Here is a 21,951-nt window from a genome sequence, read left to right on the forward strand (position 1 = left end):
GAGCAAAGGTAAAGAATGATGTAATGCAGTGGCTGCCCCAAAGCATCTTTTGTTGTGGAATGGTTATTCCAGTCATCTCTTTATGAATCAAATGTGAGGGGCTGCTTTGTGGAAGGAGTCCTTTGCAAGAGCACATCAACAGGAAAGAGAAAGAGACATTCACTTGGAGGGCTGTTGCTGAAAATGGGTTTAACTCTCCTTTTGCCAGTCACTACCAGCCTGACCTCATACATTTTTAGTACAATGGAGTGGCTGAGCCTTTGAGCACACCACCGTTACATCATCGTGGCAAATTAAAGAAGGAGGTGGGAAAAGAGGACTTATTGTTGTCATGGCCCATGAGATGACTGGAACTCAAATTGTTACTGAGAGGTTGGTGGCTCTGCTGGAAAGTGGAACGGAAAAAGTGCTGCTAATTGATAGCCGGCCTTTTGTGGAATACAATACATCCCACATTTTGGAAGCCATTAATATCAACTGCTCCAAGCTTATGAAGCGAAGGTTGCAGCAGGACAAAGTGTTAATTACAGAACTCATCCAGCATTCAGCAAAACATAAGGTAAATGCTTGCTTTCTTTTTAAAATAGGCACACTGAATGGGAAATAATTTTAAATGAACCTAATTTTTGATGGTAGAAAGTAATTCGAGGACATGTCAGTTGCTTTTTAAATTTTGGTACCTTACAGTACCTCAGAATAATATTTCTAAACTATACAAAAAGGTTAACTTGCTTTAATTTAGCTAAGTACTGTGTTTTTCTATTAATAGCTTGCTAAAATTGTTTTAATTTAAACATTTATTTTGTGTTATCTATAAGTTTTACTGAAAGGAACATAGTTCTTTTCAAATGCATTAGAAAGCAAGTAGGAACTAATTATATTATTTTAGAGGTGCTTTTTATGTATGGGAAGGTGAGGTACCATTGATCAAGAGTAAGGATATTATCTTCATGGAAAGTTATTCCTACAATACCAAAATGCCATCTCTGTGACAGATAAGGCTTTTTGTTTGCATAAAAATGAAATAAAAATAAAAATGTTTTAATTTTATTTAAAAAAAAAAAACTGATTTCATTCTTAATATAGAACACGTTTAAAAAAATGTTTTAGTTCACTATGTTTATCTTGTACATTATTTTGTTTTATGAGCTCTACCATCTTATAAGGGTTTAAAACCAAGGAGTTTGAACTACATCCACAGAGAAATACCATCAGTCTTGTCTTTTAAAAGTTGATTTTTACAAGCATCTAAACAATTTGTGTGCTAGGTTTATTTAGTAAGTTGACCTCATCTCATTCTTACCCAAATTTTTAACTGACAACAGGAAGCAGTTTCTGCTTCAACATCAGTAAATGAGTGATTTGACTCAACCAGTAGTTTAAGGGGTTATTTTTCTCACCTTCCTTTCTTCCTAACAGCCTCATGTTTGCATTTCAGATCGATATTGATTGCAGCCAGAAGGTTGTAGTTTACGATCAAAGCTCCCAAGATGTTGCCTCTCTATCTTCAGATTGTTTTCTCACTGTACTTCTGGGTAAACTGGAGAAGAGCTTCAACTCTGTTCACCTGCTTGCAGGTAAGGTTTGTGGTAGAATTCAGAGGATTCCAAATCTCTCTGAGCTGTGTGATGTGTTAGTAAGGAGTGGGGCACAGTGAGTTCCAAGTGTAATAGATCATCTGTAATCTGTGTTTATTGTGTAAAATGACTTACTCTGTAGCTTTTGATTGATGTAAGTGTTCTATTTAACTTGAGTACTGCCATTCTCCCACTTTCTTCATTGTATTTCTGACTGAGCTCAAATGTCTGTTCACTTGGTTACCATATTTATTAGCTAGAAGTGCCACAGTCGCTATGTAGATATAGATAGCTGAAGACTTTTGACTGGGGTCTTTTCCAATCACCTGTGATCTTAGAACATTAATAAATGCCTTACATTTCATTTCCTGCTGTTGGTTCCCCCTCGCTGTAGCAAGAACCAGACTAGTGTCAAAACTCTTATCAAACATTTATAATTAAAGTAGACTCCAGAGGTAAGGTCATCATTCTTGGACATTATAAGCTATAAAATAGAGAATGTGTAGAATGTTTCTCCTAAATAATTAAGGGAACTATTTAAAAACTTACATATTTTTATGATGAAAAAATGAACTTTTCAACTTGCAGATGTTAAGCAACTAAACGATTTTATAAAGTGCATGAGAAAGACTAAATAGCTCTGGTAGCGTAGTGCCTAAGGCACTTGACTGCTAACCAGAAGACTGGAGGTTCAAACCCACCAGCCACTCCTCGGAAGGAAGGTTGGGCAGTCTATTTCCATAGAGATACTGCCTCAGAAACCCAGGGAGGGGTTGCTATGAGTCGGGGCTGACTGCCACATAACAACAAGAACACCCTGCAGGGTGTGGGGGAGCATGGTGAGAATTCAAGAGCAGCATTTTCACCCTTTGCTTCTGTCTGTTTTGCATGGATTACTAAAGCTCTTTCACTGGCACTGGTTAGCAGAGCAGAGGAATACAGTTTGACAATGCACAGTAACTTTTTTTTTTTACCCCCTCTGGCTGTGGTTTTTATTTTTTTAATTGTGATTTGGGTGAAAGTTTACAGAGCAAATTCATTTTTCAGGTAGCAGTTCATACACATTTTGTTTGTTTCATGACATTGACTGCAGTTCCCCACAATGTAACAGCTCTCTTCCCACTTCCTCCCTGTAGTTACCCTTCCCCTGTGTCCTTCTTTACTATGGATTCCTGCCCTCTGAGCTATCTCCCTGTGCAAGTACTGCCCCTCGGATCTCCCATGGTTGATTGTTCTAAGGAGTGTATCTACCAGGTGTCAATGTTCACCTTATATGCCTGTTGTTTGGCTGGAAGCCATGGGAGTGAGTTCAATTCCAGGCCCGAAGGGTGACTTGGGGCCTGGGGCCATAGTCTCAGGAGTTTGACCAGTCTCTCAGACCAGTAAACCTGGTCTTTTTTATGAGTTTGAGTTCTATTCCACATTTTTCTCGCACTTTATCCAGGAACACCTATTTTGATCCCTTTCTGAGTGGTTGACAGTGGTAGCTAGGCACCGTCTAGTTCTACTGGTCTCAGGGCCATGTAGGCTAAGTTTCACATGGTCCACTAGTCCCTTGGACTAATTGTTTCCATGAGTCTTTGGTTTTCTTCATTCTTCTTTGCTCTGGATGAGGAGAAACCAATTATTGTATCTTAGATAGCCACTTGCAAGCTTTTAAGACCCCAGTTGCTACTCACCTAAGTAGGATGTAGAACAATGTTTTTGTGTAGTATGTTATGCCAGTTGAGCTTGATGTCCCCCATGACCATGATCCTGAGCCCATGGGCCCAGTGACTCATTCCCTCAGCGTGCTTGGCTGTGGCAATGCACAGTAACTTTTAATACAAAGCTACTCTGTGAGATAGATTATGCTGGAGTGCTGGGCAGGAGTGCTTTTCAGAATGCAGTCATAAGGAAAACAAAATATTGATTTGTTGTTGTTATGTGCTGTCAAGTCAGACCCAACTCATAGCGACCCCTGCTTGGGTTTCTGAGGCAGTATCACTATGGAAGTAGATTCCCAACCTTCCAAGGAGTGGCTGGTGGATTTGAACCATCAGCCGTCTGGTTAGCAGTCAAGTGCCTTAGGCACTACGCTACCAGAGCTCCCAAACTATTGATAGATGTCATTTTCACCTCTACAGTAATTTCTTTCAAAGATGGTGCAGTGGACAAGATGTAATTGGCAGTTGGTTGTAAGAAGTCTGTGCATTTCGTGTTTAAGAGATTAGAATTAGTAATGTGTTTGTAGGTTAACATCTTAAATTCTGTGCAAGCTTAGATAATATCTCTGTGTCTCCTGTTATCTCTCACCACCTTTTGTTTCAGTTCCCTAAGCAGGTCAGTAGTCTCCAATCTCTTTCACATCATTGATAGCCATATACTGTGTTTCTATTTGATTTCTCCATCAGTATCCTTAAGAAATCACTGTTCGTCTTGGTATTTAGTTTTCAGAATTCTGTGACTGAGAATTATATTAGATTCTATCTCTGCTGATACTTAGTTATGAAGGCACATTCTTTTACTGAGAGTGTAACTGCACTAAATACAATAACCATTATTAGAGCTTCATTAACCTAATTGGATGAATTTAGGAGCTTATATCATGCTTCTTATAACCACCGTGAGTGACTTACCTTAGAATCCTATTAATGAGATCAGCGTTCTCCTTAAACAAAGTACACTAAAATGTGCTTGATGACGAAGTGGTTATTCCACCCTGCTCTTACTTGAGACACCTTTTCTCTGTGGGGACTCTGACTTGACAGCTTAGGCAAGCCAACGTCCTCTTGGAGGATTGAACTCATTTCAAGTTTCTAGCAGATTTGTTTAAGCTACCTGTATACTCCCTTTAAAGGAGCTCTGATGGTATAATGGTTAAGGCATTTGACTGATAACCAGAAAATAGGTGGTTTGAACTTACCAGCTGCTCCGCAGAAGAAAGATTGGGCAATATGCTTCCATAAAGATTTACAGCCTTGGAAACCCAGTGGGTGTTGTTATGAGTTGAAACTGACTTGATGGCAGTGAGTTTGGTTTTTTGGTTATATTTCCTTTAAGGAACCCTGGTGGTTCAGTGGTTTAGCGCGTGGCTGCTAACCAAAACATTAGTGGTTTGAACCCAGCAGTGGCTCCACAGGAGAAAAAACCTGGTTACCTACTCCCATAAAATTTATAGCCTAGGAAGCTCTATGGGACAGTTCTACTGTGTCCATATAGGGTCACTATGAGTTGGAATCAACTCAACAGCAAACAGCAACAACATACCCTCTTTGTAAGAGAACACTCCTTTGTTACCTGGGAAAGTTCCTATCAATCATAAGTAGCTTTGGGAAGCGGGTACTCATTGCCACCCCCCCATCCCCCATTGCCATCAAGTGGATTTCTACTCATAGCATCTCATAGGACAGATTAGAACTGCCTCATAGGGTTTCTAAGGTTCTAAATCTTTATGGAAGCAGACTTCTTCCTCTTTCTCTCACAAAGTGGCTGGTGGGTTTGAACAACCAACCTTTTGGTCAGTGCTTTAACCAGTGCACTACCAGAGTTCCTTACTCATTGGACAATAAAGATGAAAAGGACTCAAACTTAATCTGATCAGCTGAATCAGCCCCTTGGTATGCATGGTATATAGCACACTGAGTCAGAATACCCTGACCTCCACACTCAGAGGAGGTGTTTCCTGGGCTTTAAATGAAAGTCCACTGAAGTAGCACCAAACACCTCATTAAATGTATAGATGGCACCATGTGCCCAACCATGTTGTCAGAACCCTGTATTTCGTTTAGCTTAGGTGATGGCTTCAGGGTCTGGATTGACTTGTTGGGGAGTTTCTCAGTGGCCAGATCTGAGATCTGAGACAGTTCTATCTGGCTGATAACCTCTCCCACCATCTGAAAGCCTCTGACCAGTTGGGAAGTCTGTTGGTCATTGAGTCTGTTCCTCAGAGTAGACAGAAAATTGGAGTAAGTGCTGGGGAAGGTAAGTTCTTGGTAGTTTGCTTCTTTGCCAGGGTCCACCTGCTCAGAGAACATACTGGGGAGGTGGGATAGAAGGACAATCTATCTTGACAAATGTTTCTTAAATATTTTGCTTGTGGGGAAATAACTGACTGTGGAAAAGCATACTAGCTTCTCACAGATGCTACAGAAAATTACGGGATTGTTGGAGACTATTTTCACAATAGATTTCCTCTATTGCATTCAGAAGGAGCTCTGGTGGCATAGTGCCTAAGGCATTTGGCTGCTAACCAGAAGGCTGGCGGTTCAAACCCACCAGCCGTTCTTCGGAAGGAAGATTGGGCAGTCTACTTCTGTAGAGATACCGCCTCAGAAACCCAATGAGGTGTTGCTATGAGTCAGATTGGACTCTGTGGCAGTGAGTTTGGTTTGGTTTGATTTGAGGTACAGAAGTGAGGAACTGTGGCCCAAATTCTACTTGTATTCTCCCTGAGGAGAATAACGTTGAAGAAGGGAAACTTCCCAGGAAGCTGACAAACCAAAAAAAACCCAAACTCATTCCTGTGGAGTTGGATCCGACTCATAGCAACCCCTCCTTGGGTTTCTGAGGCTTTATCACTACAGAAATAGATTGCCCAGTCTTCTTTTCAAGGAGCGGCTGGTGGGTTTGAACCGCCAGCCTTCTGGTTAGCAGTCAAATGCCTTAGGCACGTGACAGCAGCCTCTTAATAAGCTCTTTCCTTATCACCAGAGAGAGCCAAGCTTATGTGGAGGACCAAGTTACAAGCACAGAAAATGAAGAATTATTCAAGGAAAGGGATGGGATTTGAAGATGCTATAGTGAAATGCAGTAGGTTTCTTTCTTTAATATGGAACAGGTCCTGCTTAGGCATGGGGCTAACCCAGTAAACTTCAGCTTCTACCAAATGAAAAGGGTTCTTTCTCTTTACATTGACCTCCAGTGATCAGTGAGACATGATTCCCAGCCTTTTAATCCTGAAATTAAGGACTTAATCTTATAATGAATTTTTCCTGTGCTATCCATATCTGTGGACTGACTTGCCAGGGACCTTAACCCCTGCCTGACCAACCTCTTTTCCTAAGCCTCATCAGTATTCTAAAGGAAATGATTACTTTGATAGTCATTCATCTATCCTGTCCACAAATCTTTGATTACTATCTATCTTAAAATCTTATTTAAACCTTAACATCATTGCAGCATCAGCAAAAACGACAATAGTAGGGGGAAAAAAAAATAGAGAAGCTCTGGTGGTATAGTGCTAAGGCATCTGACTGCTAACCAGAAGGTTGGCAGTTCAAACCCACCAGCCATTCTGCAGAAGGAAGACTGGGCAATCTACTTCCATGAAGATTTACCGCCTCAGAAACCCAAAGGGGGTTGCTATGAGTTGGAATTGACTTGATGGCAGTGAGTTTGGTTTGGTTTTGGTTAGGAGAAAATAGCTAGCTTCAAGTGTCAAAGAATGCCCTCTTAGTGCAGGGTCCCCATATCCTTAGATGGTTTCAGGGACATCTTGTTGACTCAGTGCCATGCCTAACACCCACTTCTTAGGTAGTCTAACATCTGCATTGAGGGAGTCATCAGGTTAAGCTGGAAAGAACAACAGACTAGGAGTCAGAACTGTAGCCCATGTTTTTTGTCTCTTACTCACTGGCTGGGTGACTCTTAACTGGAATTACCTTTTTTTTTTCAGCTCTTAAAAAGGGATAATAACTCTTGCCCAATTGTAAAGCTCATATTGCATAAAACGTGGATTCTCTACACCAGTAGTTGTCGTCGTCTTTTTTTTTTTTAAAGCTATTTATTATCATTATGAGGAGCCCTGGTAGCACAGTGGTTAAGCACTCACTCGTCTGCTAACTGTAAGGTCGGCGGTTCGAACCCGATAGCCACTCTGTGGGAGAAGAATGTGGCAGTCTATTATGTAAAGAATAAAAAACAACAACAACAAAAAAACTTGTAGCAGTGCTTAAAAACCAAACTCCCTGCCATCAAGTTGGGTAGATTCCCACCTGTAGCAACCCCTCCTTGGGTTTCCGAGGTGGTATCTCTATGGAAATAGATTGCCCAGTCTTCCTTCTGAGGAGTGGCTGGTGGGTTTGAACTGGCAGCCTCCTGGTTAGCAGTCAAATGCCTTAGGTACTACGCCATCAGAGCTTCCCTGTAAAGATTACAACCTTGGAAACCCTATGGGTCAGTTCTGCTCAGTCCTACAGGGTTGCTATCATCTGCAACCAACTAGATGGCAATGGCTTTGGTTTGGTTGACTTATTATCATTATGAGTTAGAAAATAAAATGGCCAGTTGCTAATGTTGACTTACTGATCAACTTTTTTGGTTTTGTTAACCTTCAGAAAACTAGTTCTCTTTTAAAAAAAGAAACTTGTTTCTTGGTCTTTACTTATTCATTGTCTATCACTTCATTCTTTTTGCCCTTGTCTATTATAGTTCTAAGAGTACAGATTAGAAATAAATACAGGTTGAAAAATTGCTGAATTTAGACTTTTATTTTGTGCCTATTTACAGAAAAGAAAATAAATGGGTTAATTTAGTAGAAACAAAAATCAACCAACAGCTGAGAAATGCTGTGTTCTTATTGTTTTCTTTATTCCCATTGTTAAATTTGTAAGTAAATGCAAGAGATCTACAACAGTGTATTAATTCTGCAGCACTCATTTCTATCCTATGATGAAGCACAGGATAACCTCTACAGCAAAGAATCATAAATAATTCATAGAGTTCAGCCCTTTCATTTACAAATGAGGAAAATAGCAGTTGAGTGACTCTTCCAAGATCTCACTGTTTTACCAAGGCACAATCACAAGTAATTCCAGAGTCTTCTAAAATTTCATCAGGAGGCTGGGTCTGGAATGAAGGATGCCATTTCAGATCAAGCTTATTCTGAAAGGATCTTGTTGTGGTAGCTCTTTCTCAACCTCTTTGTAAGATATCAGAGTTACACTTTCACTTCATACTTGGAATGAAGCGACTTATAAAAATATAAACCCGTTGCCATCAAGTTGATTCTAATTAATAGGGACCCTATAGGACAGAGAACTGCCCCATTCCAAGGCTGTAAGCTTTTATATTTATTTTAAGAGCTTGTTTTACATTCAAAGTTTGAATGTTGGTCCTTTGGTGTCCCATGGTTTATTGCTTTAGGGGATGTAATACTATTGAGTGTGTGGGTGCAGCATCCTGGGTTGAGTGGTCTGCATGTACATCTTGCTAACCATTGGGCTGAGAGCCCGCCCTGGGGGTGAGTTTTATTCCAGGTGCTGAATATATTTCAGGGCCATAGTATGGGGAGTCTCACCAGACTTCCTCTGACCAGTAATTCTGGTCATTATTGAGTGTTTGGATTTTGTTCCACGTTTTCCCTCCCACTCTATCCAGGATCTCCAGATTTGATCCTTTCCTGAGTGATTGGCATTGGTAGCTGGGCACCATCTAGTTCTTCTGGTCTCAAGGGCCATTGTGTCCTAGGGTTTGTTGTTGTTGTTGTTGTTATTTGCCATCGAGTCGGCCCCGACTCATAGCGACCCCTCCTTGGGTTTCCGAGGCAGTATCACTACGGAAGTAGGAATGCCCAACCTTCCTTCCGAGGAGTGGCTGGTGGGTTTGAACCGCCAGCCGTCTGGTTATCAGGCAAGTGTCTTAGCCACTATGCTACCAGAGCTCCCAGGGTTAATTGCTCCTAAATGCCCCACCCCCCTTTTTTTTGGTGCATTCTTCTTCACTTCCGATGCTGGGAGACCATTAGCTGCATCTTTGATGGCTGCTTGAAAGCTTTTAAGACCCCAGTCGCTACTCACCAATGTAGGATGTGGAGCAACGCTTTTGTGTATTTTGTTGTGCCAATTGAGTCTGGTATACCCCAGTACTATGGTCCTGAGGTAGTAGCTCTATTGGATCTCTCTCCCATAGTGTCGGAATGTCTGTGAGGGATTACTCTGTGTCTGTCTTCTATTGTTTCTGTAAGGACTGCAGGTATTTTGTATCACTGCTGTCTGTACAAGATTAGCGTCAGCTGAGTCTATCCTTGGTCTAGAGTATACCTCTATTCACTGACCCCTGTCTGATCATCTCAGGTATTTATGTGTTTATCTGTATAGCCTAGTGTTTGGTGTTAATGACAGTGTGGTATTGTGGACACATTGGTTGGCTTTAACATCTGTCATCTATCTCTTATGAGCACAGTTCAGTGTCCTCTCATTTCCCAGTGTCATCGTGGTGGTCATACATCCTTCCCGTATATCCCTCCCACTACCCATGTCAGCATGTAAGCCCCAACTAGCCCTAAATTAATCCCTCCCTTTCCCTCCCCATCCCGGTAACCTACTAGGTAAGTTCCCTTTCCCAAGCAAACCCTTCTCTGTCTTTTTACAGTTGTTGTTGTTGTTGTTGTTGTTGTTATGTGCCATTGAGTTGGACCCGACTTATAGTGACCCCTCCTTGGGTTGCTGAGGCGGTAACACTGCGGAAATAGATTGCGCAGGCTTCCTTCTGAGGAGTGGCTAGAGGGTTTGAACCTCCAGCCTTCTGGTTAGCAGTCAAGTGCTTTAGGTACTATGTTACCAGAGCTCCCCTTTTTACAGTAATGGGCTGTAATCTTAATGGAAGCAGACTGCCACATCTTTCTCCCACAGAGCTGCTTGTGGGTTCAAACTGCCGACCTTTCAGTTAGCAGATGAGTGCTTAACCACTGTGCTGGCAACAGGACATTTTTGTAAAATAGACTATCTATAAAAAATTAAAAGCAATATATTATTTTAGCCAGGGAGATCATCAGATGAAAAGTCTTACTATTCTGTTCTGTGCTGAAGTATGCCTTTGGATAATGATAAAAGTAGTATTTACTAAGCATGTAACTGTGTTCTAGGTGTTTGCTAAAGATTTTTATAAGCATTTAGTCTCTGAGCTCAGCTTAAGTCTTAGATGAATGTTAGCATGCTGTGTTTAAAGGCCAAATATATATTTCTTTTTCTTTGTGTTGGATTTGCTAATGTAGTTAAAACTGTGAAAGAATAAAAATGTACTCAGATCTTTACACATTTTTCTAGTTTCAATCCATAGTTCTGTGTAATAAATATGTACTTTGGCTTAATGGAATCAATTACTGCCCTTCCTAATGGAAGTATACTTAGAACCTTGATCTTCCTGATTGCAGTTTTTGCTGCTGGTAGAATTGTTATTCTCAGTTCTGTTACATAGTTTGACATTTTTTCTGTTCTTTTGATGGAGAAAGGAAATCTTCAGTTATCCCATTTAAAATCCTGTAGTATTTGGTAAAAGATGACTAATGTATTTCAGTAAAAAAATAACTACAGCTGTTCAGGCACATCGGCTATTCTTGTGTCTAAAAAGCTATAGTCTCTGAAAATAAACTAAAAATAGGTACTGTTTTACCTACTTGTTGACATGTGTTTGCTGCCTTGGCTTCTGAGCCTTGGTTGAATAAAGTTATCCAGTTTGGGTCATCTTTTGTCTAATTACTACATCCCAATGTGGTAAGCCTATTTATGTCACTTCCCAGCTCCCAGTGGCTATGATATGATGCCTGAGGCTTTGTCTTTTTAAACAGTTAACCATACTAAAGCTAATACCTCAGTTCTTCATCCTTCCAGTTTATACAAGCAAATAAAAGCACCTACCTAGATGTAGAGGTGACATGAGTCTTCCCTTGCCCCAGTCGTGTCATCTGTGAGCTCTGGAGAGATGCCAGTTCTAGGTGAATTCTTTAGCTTTTTTTTTTTTCTTTTTTAATTTTTGTGATTTGAGTGAAAGTATACAGAGCAAATTCATTTTCCATACAGCAGTTCATACACATTTTGTTTCATGACATTGACTGTAATCCGTACAATGTAACAGCTGTCTTCCCACTTGCTCCCTGTAGTTAGTTACCTCTTCCCTGTGTCCTTCTTTCCTATGCATTCCTATCCCCTGAACTATCTCCCTGTGCAAATACTGCCCTTCTGTTCCCCTATGAGTGATCATTCTAAGGAGTGTATCTACCTGGTATAAATATCACCCTCTGTGTCTGTCTGGAAGCCATAGGAGTGAGTTCAATTTCAGGCCTGAAGGGTCGTTAGGGGCCATAGTCTCAGAGGTCTCATCAGGCTCTATCAGACTAGTAAATCTGGTCTTTTTTTTTTTTTATGATTTTGAGTTTTGTTACATATTGTTCTCCCACTCTATCCATGATCTCCTGCACTGATCCCTTTTTGAGTGATTGACAGTGGTAGTTGAGCACCATCTAGTTCTTCTGGTCTCATGGTGATATGACTGAGGTTCATATGGTCCACTAGCCCTTTGGACTAATTATTTCCCTGTGTCTTTGGTTTTCTTCATTCTTCTTTGCTCTGGATAAGGAGAGAGCCATTATTGCATCTAGATGGCCGCTTGCAAGCTTTTAAGACTCCAGTCGCTGCTCACCTAAGTAGGAAGTGGAACAGTGTTTTTGTATAGTATGTTATGCCATTTGAGCCTGATGTCCTCCCAAGAGCCCACATGTCCAACAACCTACTCCATCAGGGTGATTGATGGTACCTAAGAAGTTATCATAACTTTGCCCCGTTAGTTCTAGTTATATTTACACATTTTCTACATCAGTCAATAGTTCTGTGTAATAAATATGTAGTTTTGGCTTAATGGAATAAAATATGGCCATTCTTATAGCACATACAAATATGTGTGTAGAAATATTGTCTGCCAACCTTATATGGCCATATGTGTATATATATATTATATATATATACATATGGTCATGGGTATATTCTCTTCTGCCTAGACATACCTGATCATTCAGCCTGTCTGCCCATCTATTTACCCACAAATTAATGTTTGCTAACACTGATAGTGCAGTATTGTGTATGTAAAAGTGTTTATCTTTGTTGTCAGTAACTCTTGTGCACCTCTCTGTGTCTTCCTTTTCCTTAGTGTTATTGTGTTGGTCATTTAATTTGGTATGTTACCTTTCCCTTCACCTAAATCAATACTTGTCTGTTACCTATCTAGCAGTTTTCCCTCCCTTCTCTGGTAACCAACAAAGAAAGTTCCTTCCACATGTAAACCTTTCCTTGACTTTTTACGATAGTGAACTAATGCAATATTTGTCCTTCTGTGATTGACTTACTTCACTCAGCATAATGTCCTCCAAGTTCATCCACATTCTGAGGTTTTTTGCTGATTTTACATTATTCTTTAGTGTTGCACAGTATTCCATTGTGTGTAGGTACCATAGTTTGGTTATCTAATCTTCTGTCACGGGCACTTAGGTTGGTTGTCTCCATCTCTTTGCTTTTGTGAATAGTGCTGCGATGACATGAGTGTGCGTATATCTGTTGGTGTCCTAGCTCTCACTTCTTTTGCATATATGCCTAGTAACAGGATTGCTGCATCAAACGGTATTGAATACTGAGTTCCACAGTGGTTGTATCATTTTACAGTCCCACCAGCAGTGTATAAGAGTCTCAGTCTCTCCACATCCTTGCCAGCTTTTATTATTTTCTGTCTTGTTGAACTTTGCTATTAGGGTTGGGATGAGATGGTATTTCGTTTTGATTTGCATATCTGACAAGACACTTACCTCTAAAATTTATGGAAAACTCCAACACTTCAACATCAAAAAAACAAAAAAGCCAATTAAAAAATGGGCAGAAAGCATGAACAGAACACTTCACCAAAGAAGATATTCAGGCGGCCAACAAACACATGAAGAAATGTTCACAATTATTAGCTATTAAACCAAACCCACTGCCATGGAGTCGGACCCAACTCCTAGCGACCCCTCCTTGGGTGTTCTGAGGTGGTATCACTATGGAAGTAGATGTCCCAACCTTCCTTCCAAGGAGTGGCTGGTGGGTTTGAACCACCAGCCTTCTGGTAGCAGTTAAATGCCTTAGGCACTACGCCACCAGAGCTCCCAAGGTATTTTATAGCTCGTGTCTAATTGGTTTCTTAAGTGATATATGCCCCTGATTCCCTGAGCCATGGAAGTGTTATGGAACTCTCTGGACCATGTATGAGGAGCTCTGGTATCATAGTGCCTAAGGCATTTGACTGATAACCAGAAGGCTGGCGGTTCAAACCCACTAGCCACCCCTCGAAAGGAAGATTGGGCAGTCTACTTCCGTAGTGATACTGCCTTGGCAACCCCAGGAGGGGCTGCTATGAGTTGGGTCCAACTCGACGGCATATAACAACAACAACAACAACAAGACCATGTATGAGTATCAGAGAATTTTTTTTTCTGCTCCTCTCATCTAAAGTTCCTCGTATGGGGCAGAAGCATAATGAGGACTTGTTGTTGCTCTTGGATGACCAGGCCACATTCACCAATTGTACTTTTCTTCTTTTAGTAGCAGGAAAATGTTTTTCTGGCCCTGTGCCTCCCCTCTCACCCTGAAAATCTTCTGGGGCATTGTGGTCTAGAAATAGGAAGCAGGCCTTGTGCCCCTCACCCATACCAACATAGCTTTTGGCTTTGAATGGATTCAGGAAATCCTTTTGAACACCAAAAATATACAAGACTTATGTCCATCAACACTATTCATTGTAACAAGGAAGGATTCAATAAACATTCATTGAATTCTAATTGTGTGCCAGGTACTGTACTGAATGCTGAGGGTATTACAAAGGAATAAAAGACACAATTCTTATCCATGAGCAGTTTACAGTGTGTTATGGATGGAGAAATAGGACCAGCCACAACACATGCACATAAAGGTGATGCACAATTACCAGGGCCATGACAAATGCTGACTAAAAGAGGATTGATATTTTGATAGAAGTTCTAAGTTGGCAATACTAGATTTAGGCACACTGGTCAGGGAAGAATTTTTTTTTTCCCCCAATGCATTAGAATAGAACTGAATGTACCAGAGAGCATCTCACTTAGTAAGGAAAGTATATGTACAGTATTGTGAAACTTTGTTTCAGTGGTGATTAAGTATTCAGAGGGTTTTGATAGGAAATATATTTTGTTGGTCATAGTCAAAAAATTTTAGATTACACTAATGTAGAAAAGGTGTGACTTATGCTTCCCTGCTGTTTAGAAGGAAATATAAAATGGATTGGAAGAACTCAAGTACAAAAGGCCCAGAGATGGGAAAGCACTAGATGTATTCCAAAAACCGTTAGAAGACCAATTTCCCTGGTTACAGGTAGAGTGGTAGGGAAATTAGGTTAGGATTGGATTATGAAAACTAAGAACTATGGTGGGGGGAGGAAATAACTTTGGGAGGCAGTGGTAGAATTCTTGCCTTGCATGCAAGAGATGTGGGTTCGATTCTTGGCCAGTATTCTATGCATAGCCATCACTTGTCTGTCAGTGGAGGCCTGTATGTTGCTGTGATGCTGAACAGGTTTCAGTGGAGCTTCTAGACTAAGACAGACTGGGAAGAAAGGCCTGACATTCTACTTCTGAAAATGGACATTGAAAAAACTGTGGATCACAAAATCTGATCTGCGGCTGATCATGGGGATGGCACAGGACCAGACAGTGTTGGTTCTGTTATTCACGGGGTCACCATGAGTTGGGATGGACTTGAGGTGAGGGCAGCTGACAACAACGAAGAACTTTGGATTTTATTCTGTGGATATTTGGTAATAGAGGATGACATCACAGACTTTATTTTAGGGTATATAATGTGCCAGCAGGGTGGCAAGGGGTTGGAAAACAAGACAGATCAGAGAGAGCTCTTACTGAATTTGTTTGAGCATAATGTACAAAGGTCCTAGACTAGGGTGGGTAGCAGGAGAATGGAAAGGTTGGGAGATAGAAGAGACATTATGAAGGAAAAATCATTGTGTTAGTAGATCAACTGAATGTTGTTGGGATGATGCAAAGGATGCTGCTCATATGAATAGGGATGGTGAATGAAAGAGAAGATTTTGGTTTTGAATGTACTTTAAAAGTGTCAGTAGGTCTTTCAAGTAAAAATTGCCGAAACCAAAACCAAATCCACTGCTGTTGAGTCCATTCCGACTCATACAGACCTTATAGAAAGAGTAGAGCTACTCTATAGGGTTTCCGAGGCTGTGAATCTTTATGGAAGTAGACTGATTCAGTATGTCTTATATATTATTTTATCTTATTACTCCTCAGGCTAACAATATCTAAATCTCCAGCAGAGCAGCTGGTGGGTTCAAACTGATGACTTTTTGGTTAGCAGCCAAATGAATGCCTTAACTACTGCACCACAAGGACTTCTTAAAAATAGCCAAAGGTGGTTGAAAATGTTAAATTGGCGTTTGGGACATGGAGCTTAAAGATATAATCTTGGAAACCTTTCGTTTTCAGGTGAAAATGAGCGAATGAGATTTCTTTAATAACCTCTTCTTTCCATGTTGATGGAAGGTCAGTCCTTTTCACTTCTTCTTTCTCAGGAAGTCCCAAAGTCACTAGTGGGCCAGTCAGGGTTGTGTCTGAGAATCTGGCTACCTGCTCACATAGCTTATTAATTTTAATCAGCCAACTGGTGAATTCTGGCCATATGCCTTTGGATTGGTTATTCTGGTTGCATTCGTTAGAACAATCTTTATTTGTTTGAGGGCATTTACTGAGAGTCCTGATTGTATGTGTGTGTGTTGTAAGAGGAGTAGTTTCTGGGTGTGGTTATTGTATTGCTGCTTTGAAAGATCAGTAAAAATAGCTGTCATTCTATATCATCTGAGAATTCTTTCTTAAATACTGCTTCAGGATTTTGCCAGTTGAATTGATTTAGATATTGTTAGCCTGAGGAGTAATAAGATAAAATAATATATAAGACATACTGAATCAGGAGAAATTAAATTACAAGTTGCATTATTTTCTTATTTAGCAATTTTTATGCCAGTACTTTGAAAATTCTTTATCCATTTGTGTATGTGATCATTGTGTTAGTCCCAAAATTAGATTAGCTAGAACTTCCCACTTCCTGACTGTGCCAGGTGATAGAGTTGTTTTATATAGGGCAAGTGTTTTGGAGGTGACATTTATAAGATCAGTTTTATGAGACGTAGGCTACTTGCCAGCTTCTTGAAGGGGCTCCAAAGAAAAATGTGTATCTGCCCACTTCCTATTGGTCTGTGCTCCAACCCAGTCACTTCAGACTAAAGTGTGAAAGAATTATTCTCAAGAGCAATTAAAATACTTTATTGTGAAATACACATTTCTAATATTTCCTATTTTTAATATTTAGGTTGTTTCCTTTGTGCAAGAGTAAAGCGACAGATTTTATTTTCAGTATGGAAAAACTTCTTTATACAGTTCAGGTATACTGTATTTAAATTTTTCATACCTGCTGCCGTCTAATTGATTCCAGCTCATAGTGACCCTATAGGACAGAATAAAACTTCCCCATCGGGTTTCCAAGACTGTAAATTGTTACTGAAGCAGACTGCGGTATATTTCTCCCACAGAGTGGCTGGTGGGCTTATACCACCAACCTTTCCAGTTAGCTGCCAAGCACTTTAACCACTGTGCAACCAGAACTCCTTAAATCTTTCATATACTATACATTCTAAAAAAAGTAAATGAAGGGGTTGCATATATATCACAAAAAAAGTCTTTGTTTTAATAAGGATTAAACTGCACAAGGAAAAAAATTATGAACTACATGAAACTATATAAACTATGGAAGTAATTTAATTTACAAAACCTAAATTTGTACATTTTAGAAAAAAAATTTCTTCCATAAATTAGAGCTTTGTATAAATATTGTTTTATAGATAGATCCATTCACCATATTGGCAGAGTGGGGAGATTTGTCTTTAATTCTGCCTTCTGACTTTGAGCAGTGCTGTGAATTGATAAATCTCTAATGACTTGCTACCTATTTTAATCTGAATCCTATGTGGAAAAGTCCTCTCTCTCTCCCTGGGGGGATATCTCTCTCCCGGCAGCTTTAAAGTAATGGAATTGGCATTTTTCTATAGTTTGACTAAAAAGATAAGGATCCATTTTTAGAATTTAGGACTTTAAAAGGAGCTCTAGTGGCACTGTCGTTAACCAAAAGGTTGATGGTTCAAACCCATCAGCTGCTTCGTGGGAGAAAGATGAGGCAATCCGTTTCCATAAAGATTTACAGCCGTGGAAAATTCTATGGGGCATTTTCACTCTGTCCTATAGGGACACTTCTAACTAAGAATTAGAAGTGACTCGAAGGCAGTAGGTTTTATGGTTTAGGACTTAAAAAAATTTAAGACTTAAGATGTCACTTAAGTTGTAGTAAGTGCTACTTTTGTTTATTATGTAAATATTATTATTTTAAGAAAGTATAATGTGAGAAATAACTGGTTGCAAGGGTCTGACTGTTCTTGGGAAGAGGAATGAGTGACTAATTGGAATTGGTTAGTAGAGTGTTACATGTATTTTATTTGACTTGAGAGATTTCTTTCCCCAAAAAATGTAAAATAGATTTATGATTGGAATTGTAAAGGAGGTGCTCTTAAGGGAAGAATTACCTCTTGACTGAATTAGAATAAAGCGATATATAAATTTTGAATGCCTTTGAAGCTGCACTGCATGTTTTTCTATCCAAAGTGATATGTATGTTTTTATGTATAAATATGCATTCTTTGTTTGGATTTATGGAAGACTTAACAGATGAAAACATGAATTTCAGCATCGTAGTCTGCCTGTCTATCCATCCAAGTTCTGTAGGGGTTAGGCGTTTCTGTCTGCTTGTCTCCCCATCCCCTTTTCCCTGTAGACCAGTTGTATCTGTATGTGTGTCTTCCACTTAAACACACTTTTAGCTTAAGGGGGAATAACTGACAGAACGGTTCTTAGATTCAGGTCCATGTTAGTGGAGCTCATGTAGGTTACTACAAGTTTCTACTTTCTGCATTTGCATAATCAGCATAAAGTTGAAGGATAGGAGAAACTGAGCAAGATTGGACAGTGAGTCAAATCCTTGAAAAGCTTTAAAAATATTTTTAAAAACTTTTTTGAAAAAGCTTATCAGTTTTTCAGAACTGCTCTTCACAGTAAACAAGGATAATGAACTGATGTTACGTCTTCTTGTAATGGACTCTAACTTGGAGTCTCTGGGATAACAGAGTTATAATAAGGGCAGATTAAGATTACTCTGTGTCTTGCATAAGTTAACAGTAATTTTCTTCTCATGTTGATCTAGTTTGTAGGAGATCCTAGCAAAGAAAGAGGGATGTTTTAGACATATTTCAAAACTGAGTTGCTGGTGAGGCTACACATAGTTTTTGAAGGGTTCAGGGAAACAGGCAGTGGTGTCTCATCTGTTGTTAATTAATTAAATGAAATTGAGGTCACTAGAGTACAGCAATGAATGAGAAGGTCATTTAATGGAAAAAATTGTCAATGAAGGAGAATGTCAACAGAGTGGAACATTGTCATAGATAAAGATCGGGGAATATGTACTCTTTGGCTGAGGTAGTTTTCTGGGAGTGACTGAGAGCCATAGTTTGGGACATTTCAAGAAACTTGTTAGATATTTTAAGGCTATTACGGGTTTGTGCTAAATATTAGCTGAACAGATTTCTAAAAAGAGGTTTCATTTTGTTTTTTAATATATTACTGTTTTGGTTTGCTTTTTATCTTTACTTCTTGTTTTGATGCTGGACAGTGGTCTCTTTCTTTCATTGATTTCTGTTCTCTCTCTTAGAACTTTCTAGTATAACACTCACATCTGAGGTACCCTGAAGTTAAGTGAACTTTTCTAGTTAATAAGGAGCTCTAGTGACGCAGTGGTTAAGGCATTTGGCTGCGAACCAGAAGGTTGGGAGTTTGAACCCATCAGCCGCTCCACTGGAGAAAGATGAGGCAATCTGCTTTCGTAAGGGTTTACAACCTTGGGAAACTTGTGGGGCAGACCTACAGGGTCACTACGACTTGGAATCAATTCGATTTATGTGGGTTCTAATTAATGATAAGGCTGGACCTCAGACATCCCAGGCTGACCTGACTTGGTTATGATCACAGAATCAGAATTGTATCCCTTATGAAAGTTTTTCTGTGGAGAATGTCATGAAAGTCCTCAAGACATAGCTTTAGCTATGCACGATAGCTACCAGTATGTGATCATGAACAAAGCACTGGCCATATTTACACTGCAGTTAGTTCATCTGTATTCTTTGCTATTGGATTCATGTGAAGTGCATTTAAAGAACCTTTTATTTATCTGTTTATGTTAGACCTTGCCTTTCTTTGCCCTCACTGTAGCTTTTGAACCATAAAGTTTGGGGCAGCAAAGCTTTTCATCGGTTTGGGAGAGGGCCATGGTATTTTTAGCCTGGTATTGATATTTATCAGGGCAGTGCTGGTAAGGCTAGGATCCCATGGATTTCAACAAGGCTGTGATTGCATCCAAGGGAGACTTGAAGTTAGTATTTTCAGAAGGGGTGTAACACAACAGTGAGAGCACAGTCTCTAGAGCCAGGTTGCCTGGGCTCATATCCTGACTCTGCCAGTTAGTATGTACCTCTGAGCCTCCATTTCCTTTTCTGTAAAATGGGAATAATAAATAGTTCCTCTCTCACTGGATAGTTGTGAAGGTTGACTTAATACTTCTGAAGTGGTTAAGAGGAATACTTTGCACATAGTAGACATTCAGTACTTCTACTTATGATTACTTACAAATTTAAAATGGAATTCAGGTGAAATTCTTTCGGATTGTCTGGTTGTTTTTTTTGTTGTTGTTGTTCTCTGACTACGCTTACTGGGCTACCATTTTGTTGTATTTAAAAGAGAAAACATCCTCTGAACTGTTTTGGATTCACAATAGAAAAAATGTGTAAACAGTTTTAGAGAAATAACTAGAACAACATATGTGTGCGTGTGTGTGTGTGTTTAATTTTTATTGTGATTTGAGAAGCTCTGGTAGCATAATGCCGAAGGTGCTTGACTGCTAACCAAAAGGCTGGCAGTTCAAATCCACCAGCCACTCTTTGGAAGGAAGATGGGGCAATCTACTTCCATAGTGATACTGCCTCAGAAACCCAAGGAGAGGTCGCTGTGAGTCGGGTCCGACTCGATGGCACATAACAACAGCAACAATATTGTGATTTGGGTGAAAGTTTACAGAGCAAATTTACTTTCCATACAGCAGCTCACAGACAATTTGTCTCATGACATTGACTGCAGTTTCCCACAATGCAGCAGCTCACTTCTCACTTCCTCCCCATAGTTACTTCTTCCCTGTGTCCTTTCTTCCCATACACTCCTGAGCTGACTTCTTGTGTATACAGTCCTTCTGTTCTCCCATGATTGCTCTCTCCAAGGAGTGTATCTACCTAATGTAAATGCTCAGCTCATATGCCTGTCTTTTGTTTGGCTGGAAGCCATAGGAGTGAGTTCAGTTCCAAACCTTAAGGTCAGCTAGGGGCCATAGTCTCAAGGGTTCCACCAGCTTCTATCAGACCAGCAAACCTTATTCTCTTTTTTTTTTAAAATGATTTTGAATTTTGTTCCACATTGTTCTTCCACTCTATCCAGGATCTCCTACATAGATCCCCTCTAGGTGGTTGACAGTGGTAGCCAGGCACTATCTAGTTCTTCTGGTCTTATAGCTGTATAGGTCGAGAATCACATGGTGTACCAGTCCCTTGGACTAATTGTTTCCATGCATCTTTGATTTTCTTCATTCTTCTTTGATCTGGACGAGGAGAGACCCATTGTTGCATCTAGATGGCTGCTTGCACGGTTTTAAGATCCCAGTTGCTACTCGCCAAAGTAGGATGTGGAATAATGCTTTTGTGTAGTATATTATGCCAATTGTGCTTGATATTCCCTGCAACTATGGTCCTGGGCCCACAGGTCCAACTACTCACTCCCTCCAGGTAGCTGGCTGTGGCCAAGAAGTGACAACTTTGTCCCTTATCAGCTCTGCTATATACCTGGGAATTCTTACAGAACAAACAAATACACTTGTAGAAACATTGTCTGCCAACCCTATACATGGTCATGGGCACATTCCCCCATGTATAGATGTACCTAATAGTTCAGCTTGTGCACCCATAGGTCAATGTTTGCCTTCACTGACAATGCAGTACTGTATGTGCAAAAGGGTTCATCTTTTTTGTCTGTACCTCCCAAGCACCTCTCTATGTCTTCCTCTTCCTCAATGCCACTGTGTTGATAACTCACATTTTGGTACATTGCCTTTGTCTACACCCAAATCAATACTTGTCTTTACCTATCTAACAGAGTTTTCCTCCTGTCTTCTCCCACCACTGGTAACCAACAAAGAAAATTTCCTTCCATATATAAACCTTTCCTTGACTTTTTATTACAATGGACTAATACAATATTTGTCCTTTTGTGATTGACCTATTTCACTCAGCATAATGTCCTCCAAGTTCATCCATATTATGTGGTGTTTTGCAGATTCAGTGTTATTCTTTAGGGTTACATAGTATTCCATTGTGTGTATGTACCATAGTTTGGTTATCC

At 39.9% G+C, this 21,951-nt stretch overlaps 1 protein-coding gene across 1 annotated transcript in view; it reads left to right on the forward strand.

Moving 5' to 3' along the window:
• The first annotated feature begins 331 nt into the window (after nucleotides 1–331).
• DUSP16 (dual specificity phosphatase 16) overlaps nucleotides 332–21,951 on the forward strand; it is a 58,231-nt gene continuing 36,611 nt past the window's right edge. Inside the window, exons 1-2 of the mRNA XM_007955011.2 lie at nucleotides 332–559; nucleotides 1,439–1,577. Of these exons, the coding sequence (XP_007953202.1) occupies nucleotides 332–559; nucleotides 1,439–1,577 (367 nt within the window). The remainder of the gene's footprint in view (nucleotides 560–1,438; nucleotides 1,578–21,951) is intronic.

The sequence above is a fragment of the Orycteropus afer genome, unplaced genomic scaffold (genome assembly GCF_000298275.1).
Source record: "Orycteropus afer afer isolate SDZICR_OR568_19922 unplaced genomic scaffold, OryAfe1.0 scaffold00488, whole genome shotgun sequence".
Taxonomy (NCBI): domain Eukaryota; kingdom Metazoa; phylum Chordata; class Mammalia; order Tubulidentata; family Orycteropodidae; genus Orycteropus; species Orycteropus afer.